Source organism: Halichoerus grypus, chromosome 12 (assembly GCF_964656455.1).
Source record: "Halichoerus grypus chromosome 12, mHalGry1.hap1.1, whole genome shotgun sequence".
Lineage (NCBI taxonomy): Eukaryota > Metazoa > Chordata > Mammalia > Carnivora > Phocidae > Halichoerus > Halichoerus grypus.
In genome coordinates this window covers 45,588,831-45,616,818 of record NC_135723.1, presented here as the reverse complement: position 1 = coordinate 45,616,818, position 27,988 = coordinate 45,588,831, and the positions used below count along the sequence as shown (strand labels likewise).

The window sequence follows — 27,988 nt, the reverse complement described above, 5'->3', positions numbered from 1 at the left end:
ATTTGACTGATACAAATTTTATTTTTCATGCTAAAATGTTTACAAATTTTATTTTGTCATACACAATTACAAGAGCAACAGTTACAAGTAATTAAAAAAATAGCATTTTGGGGCACTTCTATTCCTTTTACTAACATAAGCATGTTTTGTTACATGAACAGCAACAATAATTACAATTACAGAACTGCTCAACTTGGAAATTTAGTGTGTTATGATGGAGGCTAACACATGATTAGCAAAGAGTAAGTGCCCAAACATAGTCTTTCATTCTGTATTATTCTTTATTCCACAGTTAAAATCATGGATTGGACTCTACCCAGTAATGCCATCATTCAAATATGTGACCGATCAGATCAAGTAAGCAAGCATTTTAAATCCTTTTCCAAAATCTTACTTTAGTTCTACAAGGAAATATACAACAAAACACAAGGCATAGCTTGCTGATGTTTTACACCTAAAACAAACCATTACATAATGAAATTACGCATCTTTTGCAACTTCGCATTTGTTCCATCTCACACAATAATTAAAAGATGAACAGCACTGAGAATCACCTGACCACAGCTGACACAGTATCTCCCAGACTTCTAGTTCCTAAAATTCTGGGGGAAGTGGGAAGATTTGAACAGTAATAGTCTACATGGTAGTAATATTACCTCTTGGCCATTGGCCCAATACTAATCCTTTTTGTTTTTTAGTATACAAAATACGCTGAAAACATTTCTCTTAAACACATTTCAATTAATGTAATTAAACAGAAGGCAACAATTTCCTTCTAGAAGAGCTATTTAGCTATGAAAAACTTGCCAAATATTTGTTAAATTAATTCGTGGAGTATTTTTAGGGTCAATATAGATGTTTAATTTAGAGCCTGTGCTAAACATGTGTAAAAAGAACTACAAACATAATCACACTAGTTTTTTTAAAAAAATGGAAATTACCATTTTCATCCCTATAGTAATTTTATAAATATATCACTGGCTTTTATCCAAAGTAAGGATAAATTTCAAAAATCCACTGTGAAATTTACATTCTCATTAAGCACAAAAATACACAAATATTAGTTCTAATCAGAAATTTCAGCTAAGTGAAAATTTTTACTTTTAAATAGTAGATCTGGGATATAGAAGTAAAATTTTTGATCGAAGCACATCACAAATATATTGCTTTCATGTAAAAATAAATTTTTTTAAAGAAATAATGTTTAACAGTCTTTTAACCCCATCTTCTCAAACACATATATTTTCTTAAGTTTCAGATAAACATCTCATTTAAAATCTGATTTTACAAAAAAGAGAAATAAAACTTAATTATTCTTAGATGTATTTGAGCCAAGTAGTTACTGCTTCCAGATATTATGACCTAAAAAGCATGACACTATGGTAAGTAACCTGTGGTTTGCAACCTAATACCCTGAAATTCAATTCACACTGCTTACCAAAGAAGTCTGATGTGTATTTGTAAATTTAAAATTTTGTATCTTTTAAAAAGAAAAATACTGTATAACAGCTAAGTATGAATTTTAAAAACTTCAAATTCATTGGTAAACCATTTTTATCATACCAAAGATCTACAAAATAAAGTATCCTAATAGTATTTTTGAAAATACTATCAAAAACCTCAAAATCTTATATATTAAGTGCAACAACCAATAAAATTTTACAAACAAAACATTTTCAAAGGCTGGAAAGAAAATACGCTAATTGTAAGAGCAATGATGTTTGAGTCAATCAAGACATGTTTTGAATCTCAAATCTGCCCCTTCCAAGCTTATGCATATTTCTTCTCTAGAACTGGATCTCCTCAGATAAAAAATGGGGGGCATTGTCAGTATCTACTTTAGAGGGCTCTTCTGAGTAAGAATCAGATAACGCACATAAGAGATTACTACAGTATCTGACACATTAACAAATATTATTTGTTAATAATAACATTAACAGTGACTTTATACTAACAGTGACTTACTTTGGGGTCAAGCACCTAACAAACTATTTTCTTAAATAGAATCATTATAAAGAATTATTTAAGAATTTTTAAAAAATTGGTAATAGAAGACAGGTGGGGACATGCCCTGCAACAAAACACCCCCAGAATTATATTGCAATAATGATACTTTCATTGTGTTTTGGCAATCACTTTCCCTCCATGTTAACACTGTACTGGATATATCAATTCCAAACTACAATTCAGAAGATCTAAATTTTATTTTGTCATGAACTCTTAGAGCAAATAATGATCTCATTGGCCTAAACAAACAAAAAAGGCACAGAAAAACTGCTCACAAATAAAACCACAGTCATTTACATGTTATGTACTATAGTAAAGATGGTTATTTAGCAATTTCAAGCAATTTATCTGGTATCTAATATTTTCACACTGTTCTTATTTCAAATCTCAAATACATTAATCTCTACTAAATAGCCTACTCTGACAACCTATCAGCCATATCTTTATTGGAATGATCAAGGAGTATAAATTTTAACAGAAGAAATCAGCTATCGATTATGCTATACCAAAATATTGTACAAGTGCTCATTTTTCATTAGGAATATTTCAGGTACCAAGTTAAAGGTACCCAAATCTTAGTCCATCTGTATTATTTTGATTGTCACTATTAACTAAGTGAATGTTTTCTCTGAGTTTTAATCATACTAACCTGAGTCAACAGGGCTTCCTAATGGACTCTATTTTATTTACTTATTTTTTAAATGACAGAGCACATAGACAAGAAACTGAAAAACTAGATCTGGCCCCAATAAAACTATTTACTAAGTATGTGATCTTCCCCAAGTCCCTTCACTTCTCCATGCCTCTCCTTCCTCTTCTAAAAGACGAGGATCTTGCCACCCCTTTGTCTGACTCACAGGACCAGGGATATTATATAAGGAGAAATATATGAAAGAGCTCTAGAGAAGAGCATAGTGTTCCATACATAGAATATCAACACACAGAGACTTGTTATATAGTATTGGATTTGGTTAGAATGACCAGTCTATTAAAAGTGTAATTTAAGAGAAAATTATTCTTGAGAGTTTCAGAAAAAAAAATGTAACATCTTTACCGTATCCTTTGAATAAGATCTGAGAGCAGTTTTAAAAAATGTATCGATATCTACCCTATCCCTATATAAGAAAAAGTTCCCTGGGCAATGCTCATTCATTCTTCCCTGTGTCTGTGTTTAATGGCTATAATTCTGTTTCACCTGAATGTGTTTTGGTAATATTAATTTACAGCCTGCTCTGTCCCAGGCTTATTCTGGCGAGTTACTTAAACGTCTCTGAAAGCAGTCATAGGTGATCCTTTTTTCCTCTACTATTGGTTTTCATGTATTTTAAATTCTAGGTTTTTCTACCTTATACTTCATGGAAAGTAGGTAAAGAGTTTTTAGTTTAAAAAAAAGAAGAAAAAATATTCAAAACTAAGTCACTAAAAGCAAATGTTCCCTCACTTTGTCTCTTTAGCAGACTCTATGCATGCATTCTAAAAGGATACCAGAACCACAAATCAACAGAAAAATCCATTTAATTTACACTACATACTTTTCCAAGGTTAAAAGATTCAGAGCAGAAAAATAAATCAGGATTGATTTCTGAAGGAGGCATATCTGAAGGATGATTTTGAAAAAATGGTGATTTTGAAGTAAATGGGACATGAGGACAAGGAGAGAACAGAACAGAATATGATAAAGATTTTTCAAATATCTTATGATTTTACACAAAGAGTCACTGAAATACTCTTATCTCTAGGTAGACAGGTGACCGGTCAGGTGTACAGAAAGACCTGGAAGCCCTAAGATAAATGATTGTTAATTAAAGTCACAGGATTAGAAATTTTGAGGCAAAAGAGGATCCAGATAATACTCATTAAAAGATGTCAAAAGACAGAGAATGAAGGAAAATGAAATGAGAATGATTTGAAAAATAACAAATAGAATCAATATATGAGGGAAGTATGCAGTTTCATGGAAAATGGGAGTAGTCAAAAAACACAGCAGAAGAAAAACACATTAAGACTGGGTTTGACTAGTGAGTCTGTACAGATGTGATGGGGTGACTTTAATAGCAAAGATGGATGAGTTACCAATGGATTGAGGTAAGACAAGCAGTTAAAAAAAAAAAAGTTTGTGCATTCCACCCATTTAAAATGTTCACTCAGGAAAACGTGGAGAAAATGATATGAAAGCTAAGGGGGGACCTGAGTGTTTCAAGGCAGAAAAGAGGCTTCATTCGCTCCAAATAGTTAAACAAAGCTTGTGTGTTACAGCTGAGAGTCCGACTGATAAATAGTATGTTTCAGACCTAAGTTAGGCACTTTGGGGGAGGGGGAACCTGACTTCTGTCGCGAGGGAACAGAAAGAAATTAATCTTAAGCCACTTATTATTTATTTATTTTTTTTGGTATCACAGTCGGCCCCTACCCTCAGTGGAATTTATTAGAAGGTAATCAGCATTTGTCAAGTGAAAAGGCAAGAAGCCCGAACGGAAAATGGTATTGAAATATAAAACAAAAATAAAGCCAAGTGAAAAAGTCAATAATTTACACTTGAAAACAATTTTAAATAAAATCCAAACAAAAAAATTGAAAATTTTGAAATATAACTGCTAGAAGTATGGTATCCATGTGATGTGCAAAGTGATTAAATTTTTAAAAAGGATAATATAGGTTTTATTTTGATATAGCCACCATTATTTAATGACAAGATTTCTTGGATAACTTCTACCAAAGACATGATTTCCTCCTTAAAACAGGCATAAAATGGATGATGGGAGTGACTTGGGTACCTAGGAGTTGTGAAAAGTTGTCTCCACAACTTGTTAATAGGAAAAGCAACATTAAAAAAAAGTGGAGCATCAAAATACTTTATTTCAAAACTACTTTATGCCTAATCCCATATGTAACTGGAACCATATTCATATTCTGTAAGTTTCTGAATTTCATTTTTCCGGTTTTATTTTTATGAGCAACTTACTTCATTTTGAATCTGTACTTTGACATTTATTAAAGCTGTATAAAAGCCATGCACAGTTTATTTACAGTATTGTACATTAACTATGTTTGAAGACCACACACAAATTTCACAAAACTTACTTATATGGAAAGACATGTGAAACAGGGGGCTTTAAAAAATTTTAGGTACAGAATTTTGCAGATTATTTTGGTTTCTAGTGTTATGCAAGCATTAGCTTGAAATAAGACTGACAAAAACATGCAAATGAGTAGAATTTCAACAAATGAAAAACTACAAATGTTTTAGCTAAAAGCTAAAATATCTTGAAATACTACTATGTAGCAATGGGAATTTATAAAACAGAAAAAAAGGTTATTTTTTAAAAGTCATGAATAATAGGCTCTCAGTAATATTCTATAAAAACATTCAGAAATAAAGTTTCTCAAATTCTGTTCATCATCAAAATTGTTTCCAGTAGTGACTGAAGCTGTGAATTGTAAATAATTACTTATTGTCCAACATGGGAAGTCTCAATGTCCCCCTCTGGGGAGAGGGGGAGAAGGAAATCAATCGGCAAATTTAGATTCAAGTAAAAGATCCTGGTACAGATATCATGAACACAGAGGAGAGTGTTGCAATAATGTACAAGTCCACATACTTTTTAACTGTACCCCTAAAATGGAAGTGTAAACTTTAGGTTTGTTCAATTTAAGATTTCCTATCAGGAAGTAAGTACCTCATCCTTCAGAGTTCAGGAAAATTTTAATAGGGATTTCTTCTTCCCAGTGGCATCTGTTTTAGTTTTTACTGTTGTGGCTGAAGTACATTTAGATACTCAGACTGCCCCAACTGGTAAGTTGTGTTCCTTCCACAATCAACATATTGGTACCTCTCCTGGGATATCTGTTCAGAGTGCCCAAAGTATGTTGTTGTCACAGTAACTCTAAAAAAGAAAACAACAACAACATTAAAACTCAAATGGGGAGAAACATTCAACAGTTAAATATAAAGAAGTTTTCTAAAGTGAGAATACTTTTATATATCAAATTTTCTCCTGAGAGAGACTGATTAATGATAACTTAATATTGTGGACATGGGCCTCTTGGGGACTAGTTTAGCAAGCCCTACTCAAATAATTATATAAGACAAATATAATGTTTCCAGAACACTTATCATTAGACAAAAATATGTAAGTTCATTTCACTTTTAAAAGTAATTATATAGGGGCAGCTGGGTGGCTCAGTCGGTTGAGCGTCCAACTCTTGGTTTTGGCTCAGGTTATGATCTCAGGGTCGTGGGATTGAGCCCTCCATCCGGCTCCGTGCTCATCATGGAGTCTGCTTCAGATTCTTTCTACCTCCTGGCTCTCTCACTCTCTCACTCTCAAATAAATAAGTAAAATCTTAAAAAAAAAAAAAATCAATAGTTCTCTCATCATAGGGAAAGGGTTATTCAGATGTCAGCTAATGGCCCAAATACCAAACCTATCACCCAGGGGTCCCCCTACAATGTTTTAATGACTTTGAGTAACACCAAACTTTCAAACCAGTAACAGTACTTCTCATTACTTTTGAGGATTTTTTACCACAGGCAGCAGAAAACTGGATGCTGAGCTCTGTTCTCCTCTCTAGTCCAACCCCTTCCACTTTCCAGCATTCTTGTAAGATCCAGATTCACTGCTGAGTAGCCATCCTTCACTGCTTCTCTGAGCTCCCCATTTCCTCATTTGTAAAGTGGAATGGAATTTACTTATCTCATAGCACTTTTGTAGGGCTTAAAACCAATTGAACTGGTATCTGTAAAGGTGCTGTGTATGCTATAAGCCAATGTTATAAATCTAAAGTTTAACAAAGAAATATCTCAAAAAAGATTGATACTTACTGCATCATGAGTACTATGTTATGCACTTTGATGGATATCAGTGTACAGAAATCACTGTTAAAAAGAAAAAACAATGTGAATAAATGCAAGCTATGATATTATAAATTTAAAATCATTTAATTATGATTCCTCCCATGTTACAGCTAATAGAGATTCTATAAAGAAGATATAAAGTGGGGCACCTAGGTGGCTCAGTTGGTTAAGCATCTGATTTGATTTCAGCTCAGGTCATTATCTCAGGGTCCTGAGATGGAGCCCAGAGTCAGGCTCCCTGCTCAGGGGGGAGTCTGCTTGTCTCCCTCTCCCTCTTCCCCCACCCCAGCTTGTGCATGCGCTCTCTTCCTAAAATAAATAAATAAATCTAAAAAAGAAGATATAAGTAAGCATTTATTGACTGAACATTTTCTATAGCTCAAATAGTGATAAATATTTTCATGACTTTTTATTCTAGAAACAGACGTGCTCTACAGCAGTTGTAGAGTTGTTTAACACAGGCTACAAATTATTGTTACTTTTTATTCACCTTTTGAAATTTTAGTAAAGTCTGTTAGTTACTCAGAAAATCTACGTTAGCCTGATATCAAATGATAAAAATGTATCTTTTTTTTTTAACTTAACGAGTCAATAATCAGACCCAACTGAAAAGCTTCAGAACTTCAAACCAATAACAGTATTATAAATTACTAGCACTTTTAGTTTTCCTATACTAAAAAGTCAACACATAACTAAAATGTATGAGAATATGGTTCTCATAGTAAATAAAAGGTGACATGGTGTATCTGATCTTAATTCTGAAAAATAAATAAGTAAAAAGCAAATATTAAGTATATAGATACACATAATGTACATAAGTATGATGTATGTTGACAGGGGATAAGAGAAAAAGAAGATCAGAGAGAGGACACGAGTATTCCAAATGTGGTTTCTTGACTGCTAAGATTGCAGGTATTTCAAAAGATATCCATACGCTTTATTCTTCATACTTTATAATTTCATGAGAAAAAAAAAATCAAAACTTACTACATATAACTCATTTCCTCTGCTATGATAGTAGGTACTGTATAATCAATCTGAAAGGCAAAAAATGAAAATAAGCCAACTGGAAAAATGATCAAAGCATCAAGTATTTCAGACACCTTTCTCAATTTCAAAGAGTTTAGAAATCTTTCCCTTTGCAAGGTTGATTCTAAGACTTTCTCTTATACATGGAAGGGACACATGTCAAGGTCAAGTTTTTGAGGAAATCCTCCCCCTCCCTCAAGTTAATACAGTAGACAAAGTCAAGACTCATGAACTCCTCCGAAGTATTTCATGATGGAAGCTTACTTGTTTCATATCCAGGGGGCCAATATTGGTTATGTTGTTTAAGCGTGCCTTTCCGATAACTGTTTTTGAAAACTGAACTTGTGCAGTGATGTTTTCAACTTGAACAGAATAATAGTTATTGTTTGTTATATTTAGTGTGTTCTGCAAAAGAAAGAAGACAGAAAATGTGTAAGCATAACAAATATGTATTCAAAATTAATTTTAAAAAATGACTTCAAAAAAATAAAAAGACTTCAGCTGTGGCTATGATTCAGTTATTAGGAGGAAGAAAAGTATTGCCAAAAATAACACAGGACATTAAATGAACTGATTATTTGGCTTTATGAGGAGTACTATGTATGTAATATGCTGATAATAAACACACAATTAAAAAAATAGGCCCAGAAAATGTACATTATAGGAATATAGAAAAATCAATTTTAGAAAATGTATTTGTTATCTTAGCAAAAGTTCTATAAAAATAATTTTTAAATTTCATCTAAATTTTTGCTAAATGTTAATATATAGATGTCTGTGAAGTAAGCTACTTCCTATTCTATTAAATACAAAGATAACCAAAGAAATTGGTTATTTTAACTTATGTATAAGTATTTCCACTGGGTCACTTTGGAGAAGAAAGGGATAGATTCAAGTCTGTTGGAAAGAAATGGAGCTACATCGTTTCTATACTTAATAGCTGCGGCAACTTCTGCAATTCTAATTCACAACGATTATCTCAAATTATTTTAGAAAACGGCCAATGAAGAAAAAAATGTTAAATCAAGAAATAACAGATAATAAATAAAACATCTGAAGCAGTCATCATGAAAGAAAATCAATAGGAACTAAATGATAAACCTTAAAATATTCATAAGGCAGATTGCAATGGTTACCATCTATACAAAGAGTCCTTACAAATTGAAGAGAAAGATAGTCTTAAGAAAAAAAATAAAGCAAAACAAGAGCAAAGCAAATGAGTAAACAAATCAAAAGAGTACAAATATAAATAACCAAGAAACACTTAAAAATTCTCAAGTTCATGTGTAGTTGGGGAAAGTTGATTTTAGTACAAAAGGAATATTGCTTTATATTCATTAAACTAGTAAAACTTGTAGAAAGCAACAAATTCTATTCCTGGCAGGGATATAAGCAAAAGGGTCTATTTTTACATTCCTGGAAAACACGTGAAGCCTTCCGGCCATTCTGATAGGGTTCTAGCAATATCCATTAAAATAAAAATAATGTGTATCCTGTGACCTAGCAATCCTACTTGAGCATTTTATTCTAAAGAAATAACATTGGGATGCTAATGACAGTAGTGGCAAAAACAAAAAAAAGACTGAAAATAAAGCAAATGTCCATCTACAAAAATAATGACTGAACAGTATTAAATCATTACATGGGATATTATGCAGGCCATTAAAAAGAACAGATTAACTCTAAGCCGGAAAATTAGGAGATTTCTACAAGGTATTAACAAGTGAGAAAACCAAGATGCATAAAATATGTACAGAAGAGTATTCTTTTGAAAATAAATATTGAGAAAACTTAAACATGTGAACTTATAAATTAATACGAATATGGAGAAAGATGGAAAAATTCAACTATAGGGTAAGTGGAAAGAGAAGAGTCTCAGTAAAAAAGGATAAAAAAATATGCTAGCAATCAGTGATTTTATGATCACATTTATGCATTAATTTATAGTTATACAGAAAATTTTTAAAATTCCATAATGTAGTAAAAATAGCCTTTATCTAAATACATGAAAATTTTCATCTACTTAGCTCTTAATACCCATGTCAATTTAATTTCTAGATACTATAGGAAAGGGATTGTTAATTTGAGGTCAGTGGACCTTCCAATACAGGCCAAAGAACGGGATTCAGAAGAATCTGGGAATCTCTTGTACATGCAAAATAACATTGGTATGTGTCTTTCTCTGAAGTGCCCATAGCTTTCATTAGAATATTAAAGAGATCAATGATGCAAAACTGGTTGAAAACATACTTGTAAGAATTAGAAAAAGATGTACCAAGGATTAGAAAGATAACAAAGATTAACATTAAGACAGACAAAAAAAATAAGACAAATTTTAGTACTATCACAGACATTTTGTTGCTGAGAGCAGTGAGAATCCACTTAATTTGTAAGTCAAGAGCCCACAATCATAAGCTTTTAAGTAATGATGATTTTTTATCAAAGGCTTTAAATGATCTGTGATCTTTAGTTAGCAAGTTTCTGTTTAGGAATCTATCCTATAGAAATAACCTGAAATGGAAACAAAATTTAAGTATAAAGATGTTTTCTGAATACTTATAATAGCAAAATTAAACATCTATTAAGAAATGGTTGAGGGCGCCTGGGTGGCTCAGTTGGTTAAGCGACTGCCTTCGGCTCAGGTCATGATCCTGGAGTCCCGGGATCGAGTCCCACATCGGGCTCCCTGCTCAGCAGGGAGTCTGCTTCTCCCTCTGACCCTCCCCCCTCTCATGTGCTCTCTCTCTCCTCTCATCCTCTCTCAAATAAATAAATAAAATCTTTAAAAAAAAAAAAAAAGAAATGGTTGAGTAAATCGTAATACAGCCATATAAAAGACTACATGAGGGCACTTAATATGGGAAAATGTAATGAGATCTCACTTAAGGTAAAATGTACATGTGTATACACTTACACACGTGTGTATCCCTTACGTACATATGAAAATATTTGACTCTATTTGTGAATGTATGTGTGTATACAAATGTATATATGCATTATCAGCAAATATATGTATATGTTATAGGTCTAGGTAGAAGTAAAAATATACACAGTATTTTTCAAATGTATAATGATTAATTTAATATATTCATAAGCAGAAAGACAAATGTTACTAAAACAGAGTAAATAGTACGAATGCATATTACTCAATTTAAGAAACAAAAGAAATACTTTATAATTCCATTTTTCAAAATACTGATAGGAGAACCTAAGGAAAACTCAACCTCTTATCGCACGGTTATCCAGTCAAACTTAATATTTATCTTATATAATAATGCTGTTTCTTATTTATTGTTCAGTCTTTCTAAGTGTTAGTATCCCAAAAAATGGGAATTCCTGAGTAATTACTGAAAATAAAATATGATATTTACATCTAAACAAACTGATAATTAAAAGGGAACATCACATGACTTTTATTATACATTTATAATATTTGATACTAAAACAAGCTTTGGAGATTGGTCAAAAAAAATCTGGCCACTCTTTTAAACACTATTCAAAAGAAAAATATATTCCTCATTCCAGATGGCTGTTAAAGTAAGAAAATACTCAATAATTCTCCAGTCATATGAAATTGATTTACAATTAGCATTGTGTTGTTTTATGCACGTTTTTTCCATAGTTTAAGAAAAAAAAAAAAGCCCTTAGATTAACAACTTTTGGTGGTAAGCAATGAGAATAAATGGACCCATGGGAGTTCCTTTTTTCCTGTAATTAATGAGTAATTCCACTTTAACATACCATTCCCCTACACTCCTGTCCCTCCAAACCTCTCCCCTGAACTACAACTAGCTATCTCTACTTCCACCTCAAGCGTATGAACCACCTCCGCAAGGAAAACCAACTGAAGTCCAGTATCACTCTTCCACAAACCACTGCCACACAGATGCACCCTGAGGCCTGAAACCATACATAATTGCTAATGGCATGACCAATACATATTTTCCTTTTTAATAATTCAGTGGTTTGCAAACCATGCTTCTTTTCAAACAAAGGTTAACATGTAAACAGGCAGACCTTCTCTGAGGGTTTGTCTGTTATTTTCAGGAGTGGGAAGGCTGTAGAATACTTTTAAAAAGGACTGTCCAGGAAAACACTGCAGATATTTTCCCACATACTAATTTATAAGAGAAATCAAACAGTCACTTGTACTTTAAACACCATAAAGGAAGTCTGTTAAAATGGCAAAAAATTGTATTTCACCACATAAAAGGAAAAGAAAATGGTACATCTATCACATTTATAGAATCAACTATTTTAGCACTTTGCTACGAATTAGTTGGAGTCAAATGTTGAAAGTTAACAGACTGTAAATTTTTTTTTTTTTATGCCAGTACTTATTATTGGCCATTATCAGCAGAACCAGAAATGATAGAGAAGATCAATAGCAGACACACAGAAAGCAAACTGACCAGGGTCACATTTAATATTCTCTCAAAGGGACAAAGGTGTACTTAGTATCATAAAGGAATGGAGTCAAATATTTTTAATGTAAATTTGTACTTACCGTGATATTTAAATATACTGTACGCTTTTGAACATCATAACTGACGTATGCAGATTTTACGCCAATGTATTTCACGTCAATAGAGCGAGGGAAAAGGAAAAACACAGCCAATCCAGAAAGGAGCAGACAGACAAACACAGAAGCCATCACATACAGCTTTCTGAAAAGAAAAACGGGAGTATTGAAATACATGTGCATCAAAAATTACATAATGAAACATTCACAGAAGATATTTTCAACTTGAATTTTTCCCCAATATGCTAGCAGGAAAAGATGTATAATTTTACCAACCTTTTACATTATAAAAGTATTTAGTAGGGTTGGGTCTGGTCTATTACATGTTAAAATGTTCTCCTTAGAAGCTGTATGTACCTTTTTGGAGTCTGGGACTTCAGGGTTATTGCAGAACATTTACTACAGTGTTTCTTAAACCAGGCTGCGCACTAGAATTAACCAAGCTGGGGAACTTTATAAAAATGTGGATTTCAAGACTCCCTTCTGAATTCACTAAAGCAGTATTTTCACATGTGGGTTTTGCAATTTTATAATTCCCTAAAGTAACTGCTCATCAGAACCTGTGAAGCCCTTAAAAACATAATGACATAACCACATGCTTCATCAAGTCTCACCAAGACTTTAAGTCTCTCATCCCAAAGTACTTATGTACTCAGTTTTTAAAACAGTGTTTACATTAATCAACTCTGCTTTGATGATGTTGTTAAACTGTTTCTTTGAAATCAGGAAAGGGGACTTAGTATGCAGATATAAGACAAGAAAAAAATAAACTTTCCATGCCTTTGCTACTCTTCTAACTCCCCTTGAAATGTATCTCTTCTATCTCTTGCTCTTATTTCCAATCTCCAGAGATAAAAATTGCCTCTATCTACAAGTTTACCCTCAAAATTAGGGTTTCAAAATACAATTTTCCTGGTTTTTCCAACAAATAACTCTCAGCTCAAAGCCCACAGTACCTCTGTTTCTTTCTTTCTAGGTCTTGCATGTCACTTACTTTATCTTTTCCTTATGCTTTAGTCATTCAAAAAATTCTCATTTTATCCTTTCTTCCATTCTCTCTTCCCCACCAACTCCCAAATTCCTTAATAGATAATAAGCTTTGCATGCCCCACACCGCTATTTTCAAGTGACTCTTGAAAATGTTTCATAAATGTTTGAGTATTTTGTCTAAGAAATGAGAACAAAACAGTTTATTAAAAAACAAAATAAAACAAAGATTCACTACATCACTACTACTAGGCCCATACTGTTGTCTTGAGTGAACAAAGAAAGAAGTTCCACTCACTCACTAGATTTCTTCCCAACCTGAGTAGGGTGGTGATCACTACCGGATTACATGCCACATATTTAAGCACATGTTTATATACCTACCATATATCAAAACACCTAAAAAGGTATAAAAAAAAAAGAGTTCAAAATCATGATTAAAAAGAATCTGAATTTTGTTGATTTTATTATTTTAGTGTTGTTTTTATTTTTAATTACTTAACAGCTAGGTGAGCCCACCGTGATCTATTTAGGGCTTAGGGACTATAAATCAGCTCCAGTTGTTAATATATGATCAATGTTCCAAATTTACTCTGTACCCCAAGATTACGGCCGTAACAAATATATCTAATCTTACGATATATAAGATTCATTTTATGAATAATAAAGAAATATTTCACACAGTATTTCCTATCAATTGAAAAATTGGCTAGTTCACTGAAGAATACAGATCTCTATTACAAAATTTACCAGTAATAATTTTTCTTATGATTCTAGGGACAGTAACCGAATTCCAGGAGCTACAGTACTTTTAAAGGTTATGTGGCTTATTTGGAGTCAAGTTACATTTCTACTTCTGCCATTTCCTGCTTACAACACTTTTAGGCAATTTACTTTTTTCCTCGGGGCACCTGGGTGGCTCAGTCATTAAGCATCTGCCTTCGGCTCAGGTCGTGATCCCAGGGTCCTGGGATCGAGCCCCACATAGGGCTCCCGGCTCGGTGGGAGGCCTGCTTCTCCCTCTCCTACTCTCCCTGCTTGTGTTCCCTCTCTCGCTGTCTCTCTCTCTCTCTCTGTCAAAATAAATAAGTAAAATCTTAAAAAAAAAAAAATTTACTTTTTTCCTCCACTTTAAAATCTGCAGGTTTGTTTTGAGGATTGAATGATACAACTAAAGCATGTAGACAAAAACAATCAGTAAATATAATTTCCTAACTACCTTATCACAACTCCCCCAATTTACAAATAATCAGAGTTGTTTGTAAAATATTATAATTTTACTAAAACTTTGTTTTTTCATTGCATATCTGAAAGTCCCAAAAATTCTTAAAGGGCTTCCTATAGTTTTCAGATTTCTTCGCTTATTAACGATGTTAAGATCTGGACCTTATTATTTTTTCAAGCTTCATCTCTACCACCTTCCAACAGCATTGTTCACTTTAGGTATACATCTGACTGCCAGTCTGTTACTCTTGTCCTTGCACATGCTATTCCCTCCGTCTGAACTGCCCACCTCCACTTTCTGTTTTCTACTTTTCTAAGATTCAGCTAATGTTTCATCTTCTTTGGAACCTTCCTTAATTCCATAAAATAATTCCGATAGATACTACTCTGCTCTCATAGCACTCTGGAAATACCTCTAAAGGTGAGAGAGAGATATTGTAATCACTTGCTTACTTGTCTGTTTCCTCTACAAAATCGTAATTCCCTTTTACCAAAGATACCTTTGTTAAAGTTGTATCCCCAGGCCCTAACAGTGACTGAGCACCTAGGTGCCCTTCATAGTATTTCGTAAAATATGGAAAATATATTTTCTGTTCCCGCCCCGCACCTCTTTTTCAGGACCTTCAATTACGTATACAGAGGCCACCTGAATTTGTCCCATGTATCACTGATGGCCTGTTCATTTTTTTTCAATCTTTTTTCTCTTCGTATTTCATTTTGGATACTTACTATTGCTTTGTCTTCAAATTCATTCTTCTCTTCTTCTGAAGTGTCTAATCTGCTGTTAATCTCATCCCATGTAGTTTTCATCTGAGATGTTTAGTTTTCATTTTTAAATATGCTACTTGGATCTTTTTAAAACATCTTCCATGTCTAATCCTTAAATTCTACCTTCTTGAAAGTATGGGATATAGTTAAGATAACTATTTTAACTATCCTTGTCTAATGCTTTCATCTATGTCATTTATTGGTCTGTTTCTGTAAGTGATGTTTCTCCTCATTATAGGCTGTATTTTTTCATCCTCTTTCCGTGCTTGGTAATTTTTTTTTTTATTCAGAGAGAGAGACCGAGCACAAGCAGATGGAGAGGCAGAGGCAGAGCGAGAAGCAGACTTCCACTGAGCTGGGGGCCCGACGTGGGGCTCGATCCCAGGACGTGAAGATAGTGACCTGAGCCAAGGGCAGACACTTAACCATCTGAGCCACCCAGGTGCCCCTCCATGCTTGGTAATTTTTAACTGGATACCAGACATTATTTTACCATGTTGAGTGCTGGATATTTTAGTATTCCTACATATATTCTTTTTTTTTTTTTTTTTAAAGATTTTATTTATTTATTTGAGAGAGAGAGCGCACATGAGAGGGGGGAGGGTCAGAGGGAGAAGCAGACTCCCTGACGAGCAGGGAGCCCGATGCGGGACTCGATCCTGGGACTCCAGGATCATGACCTGAGCCGAAGGCAGTTGCTTAACCAACTGAGCCACCCAGGTGCCCCTAGTATTCCTACATATATTCTTGAGCTTTGTATTGGGATACAGTTGAGTTTCTTGAAAAAAATTTGAACCTTTCGAGGTTTGCTTTTAGGTTTTGTTAAGCATGCGCACTGCAGCTTTTAATCTACAGCTAATTTATTCTCTTACTTGGGAAGTAATCTGAGTACTCTCCACACAATTCCCTATGAATTATGAGATTTTCCACAGTGATTGGTAGAAACTATCCCTGGCCATAAATGGGCTGAGGACTGTTCCTTCTGTTCTGTTTTGCGAGGTTCTTCCTTCAGCCTCAGGTACTTTCCTCACACATATACACTGATCAGTACTCAGCTAAATAGGAGTACCCAGTGTAGCTCTCTACCCTCTGGTAGTCTGCCCTACTATCTCTGGAATTGGCCTCCTAGATTCCCAGTACCGTATATCTCCTCAGTTTAGGGGGACTGCTAAGCTCTGCCTGGGTTCTTTCCATTGTGCTGTGGTCTGCTATCTTTCCCTGGACAATACGGTGGTACAATCACAGGGCTTACCTCATTTGTTTTCCCTTTCTCAGATATCACTGTCCTGTACTGCCTGATGTCCACTACCTAAAAATATTGTTTATCTGTCCAGCTTTTTAGTTGTTTTAGAAGAATAAATCTAGTCCCTGTGGTGATTCCATCTTGGTTGGAAGTAAAGCATAAAATTCGATTTTGTACTTCTATCCCTTTGTTTTTATGCTAAGAATCTTATTCCCTAATGGCATGAGTATATACTTATCTGCTTTTCATGTAAGTTTCAAAATCATACTAATATGACTCCTAACAATGCAGCTATTGACTGCAGTTTAAACTTTTGTTGTAGCTGTCTTTGTCATTTAGAACACATCTTACTGGACACTGACAGTCAAAATGAAGTATTTTCAAGTCATGTAAAGTGACTCTTTCATCTGTGGTTATGCCACCAACTGGATATACAGCTGGAATCACTAGAATCATTTGTTTCAGTTTGTTTCAACTTTTAGGAATTGCTTTTTTTTCTTTTTACTTCTGATTTCATCTTTTAAGTTCTATTTTAAAAAAATGTACTTCTGAAGCCCAAACAATGTAAATATATATACACAGACATCTCAGTTACTTACCTATTCCCTCTTCAAAGTTCCCTCCCAAACTCTGAGCGTAATCATTTTATTAGTCTTTGGTTTATCAATCCACTGTTTCTCTCTCCTTCTCTGTATGCAAGTGTGTGTTTTCAGATAAAAACGTACTCTGGATATCAACTGTAGTAAAATACAGAGTTCTTCCTCATTCCGTTTTATCATCGTATAGATGTAGTGTAACGTAGTCTACCAGAACCTTATCACTGGCCATCTACATTATTTCTAGTCCTTTGCAATTACAGACACTGGCACAGTGGATAACTTACACAAAAGCCACTTACTGTATTTGACAATTATCCTTGGAAAAAATTTTCAAAGTAGAATTCCTGAGCCAAAGGGTAAATGTATATGTAATTTTTCTAGATAACGCCAAATACTTCTTCACTAACAAGGTATGAGTGTGCTCGTTTCACACAGTACTGCCAACAAATTCACTGTCAAAATTTGGAGTTCTGGCTAATCTGATAGATAAGAAATGGTATTTCAATGTTGTTTTAATCTGTTTTTCTCTTATGAGCAAGACTGAACATGTTCTCACATGTTTAAAGGGCATCTGTATTTCTTTCTTGTGGACTAGTCGTTCATAATATCTGTAATAATAATGTGCAGACATTACTTCCCAGTTTGCCATTTATATTCTGGCCTCAATTAAGGTCTTGTTTTCATCTTGTAAAAGTTAATCTAGGCTTTGTCAAATTAATTAATCTTTTCTGTCCTCACTGGATTCTGAATTATCTGTAGAAAAGTTTTTTCAGGGGCGCCTGGGTGGCTCAGTCGTTAAGTGTCTGCCTTCGGCTCAGGTCATGATCCCAGGGTCCTGGGATCGAGCCCCGCATCGGGCTCCCTGCCCAGTGGGAAGCCTGCTTCTCCCTCTTCCACTTTCCTTGTGTTCCCTCTCTCGCTGTCAAATAAATAAAATATTAAAAAAAAAAGTTTTTTCATCCTAGAATTTCATCCTAATTTCTTGAATATTCATAACCATCTACTACATATTTAATAATAAAGGGTCAGATCGACTTTTTCAAATCCTTTTCTTTCTACGAATATTTAAATATGCTGTTCTACTGGTTACTTGTATGGAGCACTGTGGTCAAGAAGCATGCCAATCTGATTTTCTGTCCCTTATAAATTAATTGATCCTTCTGCCTGGGGTTTTTCAAAAGATTTTCCTGTTTTCTTTTTTTTCTTCTTTACCTTCAAAGTCCAGTAACTTCACTAGGATGGGTAGAATGTTTTAAGATCATGGCATGTCTTTTCAATATGTAGGTTTCTATCCTGTTTTACCTCAGGGAAGTGTTCTTGAACTGAATGTTTAATATTTGTTCAGTTTGATTCCTGTAATTTTTCTTCAGTGGCTTCAAAATTACATGGGTGTTCAATTTTCTTTGCTTGTGTTTATCTTACTTTTCATTAATTTGTGTGTGTTTTCACTTCCTCCTTTGTAACTTCTATTTCCTTTGCCATACTTTCCATGGTATCTATTTGTACTTGTTCTTCCAGTCTTGTCTTCATTCCTGATACTAATTTTTTCTAATTCAGGAGTTCAGTCTCTTTTCATGTCCTCATGCTGTTTAGTCATCTCATTTCTGAGCTTTTCAATTTCTGACTCCTGCAGTTCTTTCATAGCTTCTAGTTTTAATTTCTTTAGAACATTTATAATATTGTTACAGTTTTCATGTTTTTCTGATATGCTTCTATGATCTATTAGCATTTTCAGTTCACTTTTTTTTCCACTGTCTTTGTATGATGCTTCATTGCAATACTTTTTTGTTGCTCATGTTTAAATGAAATGTTTTTGTACTTTTAATAGAAGCTTGCATTTTAGGTGATGAGGATAAGCCAGGGTGGCCTTCCTAGCTTCACTGCTCAAAACTCCACGTTCTATTGTAATACAAAATTGTCTTCTTTTTTTTTTAAGATGGCCTATATGTATATATACTTTTATAGTTCTCAGATTCTCTCTCTAGTTTTTGAACCTTTTCTTCCCTTTTCCCTATTCTTTCCCTGTACAAAATGGATTCAATCCCCAGCAGGCTTTTCCTTAGATGTCTGTCCTTTTACAACAAGAGTTTCTGGTGAGTATTCCTAAGGTCTTTGAAGGATCAAGGTGGTCTGGTTCCTTCTGATCTTAAGGCCCTGTAGTGGATCTCTGTGACCTTTTCTGCACTCTCTTCAAGGTACAGCACACCAAGAGGCCTCCCATTTTGACAGGTTATCCAGAAATATTTGCTGAAAGTGCTCTGAGTGGGATCCTCTTCTTTTGGGGTAGCAGAGCATTTGATTTGTGTATCAGGGCTGTCAGGACCTTAAGCAATTCTTTTTGTTTCCCTTCACAAATCCACACAGGTGCTACCATGTTTTGATCCTTGCTCCATTTTTATTCTGGGGTGAGTAGGAGAAGCTTAACACCCATTTTTGATGAACATGCTTCTCTGTTTCCTACTGCTATTCTAGGTTTGTCTGTTTTAGTAAATAGATTTGAGAAGATTCAGGTATTATGCTGCTTTGAAGACCTTACCCCAATCAGAAATCCTTTTTCTTTTTTTAAATGACACGAAGCATTGATGGCATAATTTAACAACCTGATAACTTTTATCATTTTAATAGAGTTTACTAGAGTGATTATATGTAATCTGAAAAGCAAAAAAATACCAAAAAAATTTGCTATTTTTCTTATCATCACTTACGTCCTTCTTGGCCTTAATCTCTGATCACTATATGGAATCAATGCCACCAGCTGGTTTTCTTGCCCTAAAAGTAAAAACAGGTTTAGAATTTTATTAACATAATCACTTAAAATATAGTGGCTTTCTATCAAAGTCTGGTTTAGAAGGACCAGAATACCATCTGGCTCTCATCTCATTCCTCTGGTAAACTGCTCAAAATCTTCAAAAATTATCTAGTAGACGCTGAGTTCCAAAACAAATAATGTATTTTTCATAGCTTGATGTCTAGGTATGAATACAAATAATACAAAGAATGAGAAAGAGTAATCTCTTTACTGAAAAAAATCTAAAAAGTCTCAGTTTTCAGAGGATCTGAATTTACCAAGACTTCTTTCAACTGCGTATTTTCTGTTTAGATTCTAACTTGGTTATCTGGGTAAGTGCAGAAGAAATATTGCTACCTTTGTGTCCTGAAATCCTCTACACTATACTCCTTGAAAACCAAAATCAACACATAACAAGTCTCACGCTTCAAGAGCCCATACAAAATGAGGCTTCCACAACTCACTCAGGCCACACACCATCTGTAGTAAGTCAATTTAAAATCCATCCTTTATTTCTTGGGTTGGGCTATATCCATAAGTTTAATGGATAAATAGATCTTTAATAAACCAATTTTTCAATCTTATCAGAACTTGGTTTTTTGTATTAACTCTTAAAGCACTATAGTCAAATTCTCTTTTAAAGCTTCCTATAATGCTTCCATTATTCCTCCCTGCCCCTTCTAAAACTCTCCCCTCATTTACACTACCTCCCCACACCCACAAGTAAATCTGTTATGTATATATGTCTCTCTCTGTATGTACATGTATCCTGTCTTGTTTGGTGGTATTCATTTGACTAAACTACAATCCTGCTTAAAAGCAACCTTTTAGCTACTACGCTGATATCCATACAGCTAAATGTGGATACAGAAAAACATGCAACTGTGCTCACTGGCCTCGTTTAGATCACTAAACTCAAGTGGCCTTTAATGATGTCAACCATCATACAATATTCCCTAGTTCACACACTCAATCTAAGTCTCCAAAATCACAATTTTATAACTTCACCTCTCACTTCAGATCTCCAATAGCTCCTTCCCTGTCCTCACTCTTAGCTCATGTGGCAAACAGAAAAGAATTTCCATAAGCTCCCACTACCACATCCACCCACCTATCTGTTTCTGTGTCCATATACTCTACTTCCCTATTACAAAGCATAAAACTGCAGATGCTCCTCTGTAAGAACAGCCTCCTGCACTTGTGCCCTACATCTAATAATTCCCCCATCTCCTACATTATCTGTTTTTTCTCTATGGATTATTCTCATCAGCATACATATTATTCACTCCATCTTAAAAAAAAAAAAAATCCCTTTCCTGACCTCACAGCCCCCTCCACCTACCATCTTTCTTCTTTATATATACAGTTAAAACTCCTCAAAAAACCTATTTTCTCACTATATAACTTCACTCATCCTATGCTCTCTTGATCCCACTCTGTACATGCTATACATGCTTATGCAACCTGCCAAGTTGTTCTTCTAAAGGTCTCCAGTGGTCTCCATGTACATCACCAAACCCAATGGTCAGTTCTCAGTCCTTACATTACCTGATCTGTCGGTAGCATCTAACAGGTCCTTACTCTCTCCTACTTGGTACACGTTCTACATTTATTTCCAGGACACCAGAGACTAGAATTTCCCCCTTCTACTCTAGCTGTTTTTTCACTGTCTTTGCTAAATCTTTCTCCTATCACTGACTTTGAAATGTCACAGTGCCCCAGGGTTCAACACTAGGGTGTGTTTTTTTTTTTATCCACACTGATAAGCTTGGTGCTCTCATCCAACTCAGTTTAAGTACCACCTATATTCTGATGACTCCAGCTGAGAGCTTGCACTTCAATTCCAGACACTTATTGTAACTACCTATTAAACATTTCCACTTAGATGCCAAATATGCATCCCAAGACTTACATCTCTAAAATAGAGGTCCTGATCTCTCCCTGGACATACACAGTCAAGCCTTCTTTTCTCCATCCTAATAAAGTGCTACTCCGTTCTTCCAGCTATTCAGACAAAAATACCTTCAGAGTCACTGTGATTTCCTACTAACCACAATCCACTTCTAGGCTCCCAAGAAAAGCCTATTGGCTATATCTCAAAAACATATCCAGATTGCTAAAATAGTCCTTTTTTTCCTCCTCTGAGCCTGAGGCACTAATCCCTTCACTTACAAAAATCCTTTCATTCTCTAACAGCTGCGTATCCCTGAAAAGATAAAACCATCACATTCAAAGGCCAACTCATAGATTAACTTCCCCAAACCAAGGCATTTCTTAGAAACTGGTATAAACTGGTATTATCTTCTATTGTCACTTTGTCCTTCCCTCAAGGTTTCCCCCGGGTTATCTACAACTTCAACTAAGCAGAAAATGAGAATAGCACAAAGTATTTTTATTATTTCTATTGTTCCCACTTCTACTGAAGTTTGTCCAGCCTACAAACAGCACATTAAGATTATCCCCTTCTAAATTTCCCTATGATATGCCACAAAGTGATTTTTCCCCCGATGGCCCATCTTCATTTACAATCCCTCTTCACGTAGTTCCTTTTAAGAATTAACTAATGAGGGCGGGCGCCTGGGTGGCTCAGTTGGTTGAGCGACTGCCTTCGGCTCAGGTCATGATCCCAGAGTCCTGGGATCGAGTCCCACATCGGGCTCCCCCTGCTCTGCGGGGAGCCTGCCTCTCCCTCTGCCTCTGCCTGACATTCCCCCTGCTTGTGCTCTCTCTCTCTGTCAAATTAATAAATAAAAATCTTAAAAAAAAAAAAAAAAAGAATTAACTAATGACTAGCTTCTTACTATTCTTTAGATAATGAATTAAAAATATTAGGTCACCAAATTACTTAAATTGTTCCCAATGACAAACATGTGATTATGACCTCTATTGATGCCAAATAGGTCTAAAAAATTTCAGTCAAGATACTGTGCATATCTGCTACTGCAGGTGGGAAAGAAAATACTAGAGGTAGACTGGTGGTTTTCATTACTGCTCTAGGAATATTAACATTTTTTTTTTAAAGTTTATATTTACTTCTTTGTGTCTCTTTAACTGAAGATAACTGATACATAGTTTTAACTTTAATTCTAAAAGACTTTTAAAACACAGAAGGTTGTGCTTAGATCTATGGGTTTTATATTATTTGTGTGAATGCCTGGAATTACTCTTTAAGGGAAAAACACAGTAACACATACCCCTAGGAATTCTTCCTGTTCCTTGACAAGTGGGACAAGTGACACTATCTCTTCCTGTAAATTCCACATATGGAAACTGAGAGACATCTCCACCTCTTCCATCTTCATTATGGACTTCATTATTAACCAGTCCATTCCTCATGTTTTCAGCTGATGTGACTCCATCATAAGCATCTTCTTTATTTGAATGCAAAGGCAAATGAGAAAAAGACTTTCCCATGTCTAAAGAAAAAGAAAAATCTTAGGTAAACTTAAGGAAAAAAGTATACTCAAGAACATTACGGGATTTTTTATACCAATCTAATATATAGAGCAAACTTCAAGGGAATATTCAAATTACTTTTTGATTAGAATGATATTTAATCAAAGTAATGTCTGAAACAAGGGAGCCAAGGGTCCAAAGTGTTTTTCTAACAAAATATTATAAAATGATGTATCAGACTTGTGATGAGAATGGACTTTCAAACATTAAAATATGACAGAAGTCTACACTTTCTTAGGGTTCTCTGAAAATAAAGTGGCCTTCACTTTTCTTAGAATATTCTTTTTTGTTTTATTCTATATTTAAACCAATTAGTGCTAAAGGCTAAAGTTGGTTTAGGCAGATTATGATCACCTATTACACCAGGTAAGTTTGAAAGAAGACTTCAACTACCTCCAGTTAGACATCAGTCTGTACTTTCTAACTGAATTCTTCTTTCCAGCTTATCTCTTAACTCAGGCAAAAGACCCTGAGGGCAAAGCATCCTGTGAAAGGAAGAGAACGAGGCAATAAGGGGTCAGCAGGACTGAAGCCAAGACAATGGTGGATCTGACCTTTACCGCACACTCGGATGTACCCATCCACCTTTGTGCCACATTTTCCTTATATAAACTCAGAAGTATTTTCCGCACTTTGGAGACAGTATTTTTGGGACCTCAGTTCCCTGTCTTCTCCATGTTGGCCTCACTGAAGTAAATTCCTTTCTTGTTTCACCACCACTCCTCTCTCTGCTTTTGGATTTTGTCAGTGGTAAGTGGCTGAACCTGGTCTGTTTCTGACTCCTGGAGCCAGGTTCCCTTGGACCCCTAAGCCCTGGTTACAAGTTCAAAGTAGTATGTTTCAGCCTGTTAAAATTCATGCCCCTTTGTGATAAATAAAATGCACAATCCTTCTCATTCTCCCCTACATTTCTAGCCTTAACATTTAAACATTTACAACAAAAACAACTCAAAAACCAAATCCTGCACATTTTTTTCATTCAACAGTTGGCAGAGTTAAAATTATGAAATTAATATTCCAAGATATTTAATATAATTCACCAATACAAAGCAGTAAAATTTATAACATTTAAAAATTCTAGTATGATAGGGCGCCTGGGTGGCTCAGTTGGTTAAGCGACTGCCTTCGGCTCAGGTCATGATCCTGGAGTCCCGGGATCGAGTCCCACATCGGACTCCCTGCTCGGCGGGGAGTCTGCTTCTCCCTCTGACCCTCCTCCCTCTCATGCTCTCTGTCTCTCGTTCTCTCTCTCTCAAATAAATAAATAAAATCTTTAAAAAAAAAAAAAAAAAAAGATTCTCTCTCTCTTAAAAAAAAAAAAAAAAAAAAATTCTAGTATGATAGTATCAAAAATAACATGGGTAAAATTTAAATTTATATTTAATATAAATTTAAAACCAAGTAAGAATAAGTAGTAGTAGTACCTACACATATACCATACCTATACCAAAATAACCTCTGCAGGTGGGGAATGAAATAGCACTGCAGCTGAGTCATAAATTTTAAGGATGAAAAGGAACTTAAAAGTCATATAATCCAATCTGCTGATAGTCTGTGGGAAAATTAATAAAGAGGGAAAGCAGAATTTAAAAATAACATTTCTTCTCTTCCTAAATTTGACCATATATCTTTATCAGTTCCTAAAAATGGATTATTATAGACATTCATACAAAGAGATAAGCACTTCTTTTAAAAATTCTCATTGAGGGGGGCGCCTGGGTGGCTCAGTTGGTTAAGCAACTGCCTTCGGCTCAGGTCATGATCCTGGAGTCCCAGGATCGAGTCCCACATCGGGCTCCCGGCTCGGCAGGAAGCCTGCTTCTCCCTTTCCCACTCCCCCTGCTTGTGTTCCCTCTCTCGCTGTCTCTCTCTCTGTCAAATAAATAAATAAAATCTTTAAAAAAAAAAAAAAAAAAATTCTCATTGAGGGACGCCTGGGTGGCTCAGTTGGGTAAGCGTCTGCCTTTGGCATAGGTCATGATCCCAGGGTCCCGGGATCAAGTCTGACATCAGGCTCCTTGCTCTGCGGGGAGCCTCCTGCTCCCCCTGCTTGTGCACTCATGCTATTTATTTTAATAAATGAAATCTTCAAAAAATTTAAAAAAAAAATTCTCAGTGATTTGTAAGGAAAACTGACAATAATTCAACTCACTATAGTATGAAGAAAAGTTCACTTTTTAATACTGGTATGCCATCCAAGTGTTGGGATCATTCAAACATAGTGTATACAGCAGGATAAAAAAAATTATACAACTAGTAGACAAATATAAAAGTGTAGAATGATGAAGATGCTTATTTTCACAATTTTACTATCAAAAAAATCTACATACACACTCTCCATAACTTCCACAAATGCATTATCTTCTCTTGGTTTGTCTAATGACATTAAATCCAAGCCAAACCAACATTTGCCAGTCACAGGTGGTTCGGGGTGAATTAACATCACTGTCCCTACACACTGACCTATGAGGAATATCAGTTGAACAGGGACTGGGGGCCTGAGTAGTGTGGCCACAGAAGCATCCTTTCTGGGATCTCAGTTAACACAGGAGTGTAGAGTGTAAAGTGCATCCCACTAGAATGCTTTGGTGGCGGGTGAGGGGAGGCACAGAAGGCAGGGTCAAGATCAAGTTGCTCTCAGTCTGGGCCTGTTTTCTATCCGTGTCTAACAGTTGTCTTGATGAGTCGGCCTCTGACAGGTGTTTGTTTCAGCGAGGCTAAATGACAAGCACCAGACTTTGTCAGGTACTTCGTATCCCACCCTCCCTACTGGATTTTCCTCACAGTGAAGAAATATTTAGCCACTTTTATTCCTGGAGACTCGCTGGTTTGTTTATGAAGAAGTGCTACGCCCCCTTCTCTTCCCTGTATTCAATGTTTTTATCACAATCTCTTACTGAAAACCCAACATGGATCTAAGACAGCAAGGAGAGATTTAAAAAAAAGTACAGCACTTCATCCAATTTAAATGGGTCATTATCTTCTGTGATAACGAAGGAAGCCGGCACCTTTCATAAGCTACATAAACAAAACTCAGCAGGCACACAGCCTACTCTGGAAAGTTTAAAGGTTAAGATCAAGGCAACCGTGTAAGAAAACTCAAGAACAGCAAAACCAGGGGCCAGCTGGCCACAGAAGGTGTGGGGCCTGGAATCAACCCTATGCTCCGGGCTTGGGCCAAAGCCTGGAGCCCCCTAGGCAGGAGGCTGGGCCCTGTATGAGGTGACAGAACACCGCCATCACCCAACCCTGAGCGTCTCCTCGGTCCCCGGGCTGGCCCGGCTCCCCTGCGGCCTCTGCTCCTCTACCTCCCCGTCCCTCTCGGCTCTTACCAGGGCGCCACCGTTCAGTTCCACTCCGAAAAAGGAACCGAGGGGCTGCGCGTCCGGGGTCGCTCACCGACACGCGGGGCGCTGCGCAGTCCCGAGCTGCTCCGGCGCGCACAGGCCGGAGGACAGGGTCACGGGGTCTGCAGTCCCGATCGCTGGGGCTGGAGCTACAGGCCTACAAGCGCCCGGGCTCCGCGCATTCAGAAGTGGGGGGGAAGGGCGGCAGAACGACGGCATCAGCTGAGGCCAGGCGCTGCTGCAACCTGCATCCGCACCTGCGCAGAACGTTTTCGTAGGAGGTGTAGGACCCAGGAGCGTGCACTACGCATGCGTCCTTTCTCTGCTTTGCTAAAGACCGGAAGCGCAGGAGCTGTGTTTATGCACTCTCTAGATTTTGTTACCTTGGTCTCCCAAGACTTAAAGGTAAAAGTCGGCCGCCCTAGCCTTGGAAAATTTAAAAATAATGGTACCACCTTTTTTTTTTCTCTCTCCTATCAGGCCTTTTCCTTTTGCAAAGGGGAAAAAAAAAACCTATCTGCCTCAACCCTCAGCTGAGCAGCCTTCTAGTTCACGCTTTAAAGAGTTGTCGCTCACACTCGCGACGCTGGGTAGTTGCGCGTTTGGCAGCCGAAAAGTCACATTATTTAAAATTTAGAAGCTCTTGCCTGGTAGAAAGAAACTAAGCGCGGTGGGAGCCCTGTTTGGGGGTTTTGTTTTGGTTTGGTTTTACTTGTTTTTGCACATGGGTCACCATCCTCCACCCAGGCCTGGCCCCTAATTCAGAGGTTACAGCAGTATGAAATTCCATCTCAAATTCCTGCAGAGAATTTAAAGTTTAATGAATGTTAGCTATTGTTACAATCACAGTCACAGTATACATATAACCAAGGAAGGAAGTAACAGTATTTTATTTCTCTTCTGGCAGGATCGGTGTGTTTGGCTGGTGGAATATGAAGATATGTAAAAGTAAGAAAAACAAGTCAACGTAATACACAAGTTAGTTATATCCACATGTGAGATAATAAGCCTTCTCACCCAATGTTGGCGAAAATGTAATCTCATGACTTTCTGACAATTAGGCAAAATTTTTGGCACACCTGGCTGGCTTAGTCGGAGCAGTGTGGGACTCTTGATCTCGGAGTCCTGAGTTCCAGTGCCACCTTGGGTGTAGAGATTACTAA

General features: G+C 35.9%; 1 protein-coding gene across 1 annotated transcript; it reads right to left on the bottom strand.

Annotated features, from left to right (window-relative positions):
- Position 1: 1 nt before the first annotated feature.
- TMEM106B (transmembrane protein 106B) lies at positions 2-27,091 on the bottom strand. Its single transcript, XM_036098261.2, has 8 exons — positions 26,811-27,091; positions 23,217-23,438; positions 19,940-20,003; positions 12,399-12,558; positions 8,156-8,296; positions 7,850-7,899; positions 6,830-6,883; positions 2-5,891 (listed from the first exon to the last, which is right to left on the bottom strand). The coding sequence occupies exons 2-8, from the start codon at positions 23,434-23,436 to the stop codon at positions 5,753-5,755; spliced, it is 828 nt and encodes a 275-aa protein (XP_035954154.1). The 5' UTR covers positions 23,437-23,438; positions 26,811-27,091; the 3' UTR covers positions 2-5,752.
- Between the last annotated feature and the right edge of the window lie 897 nt (positions 27,092-27,988).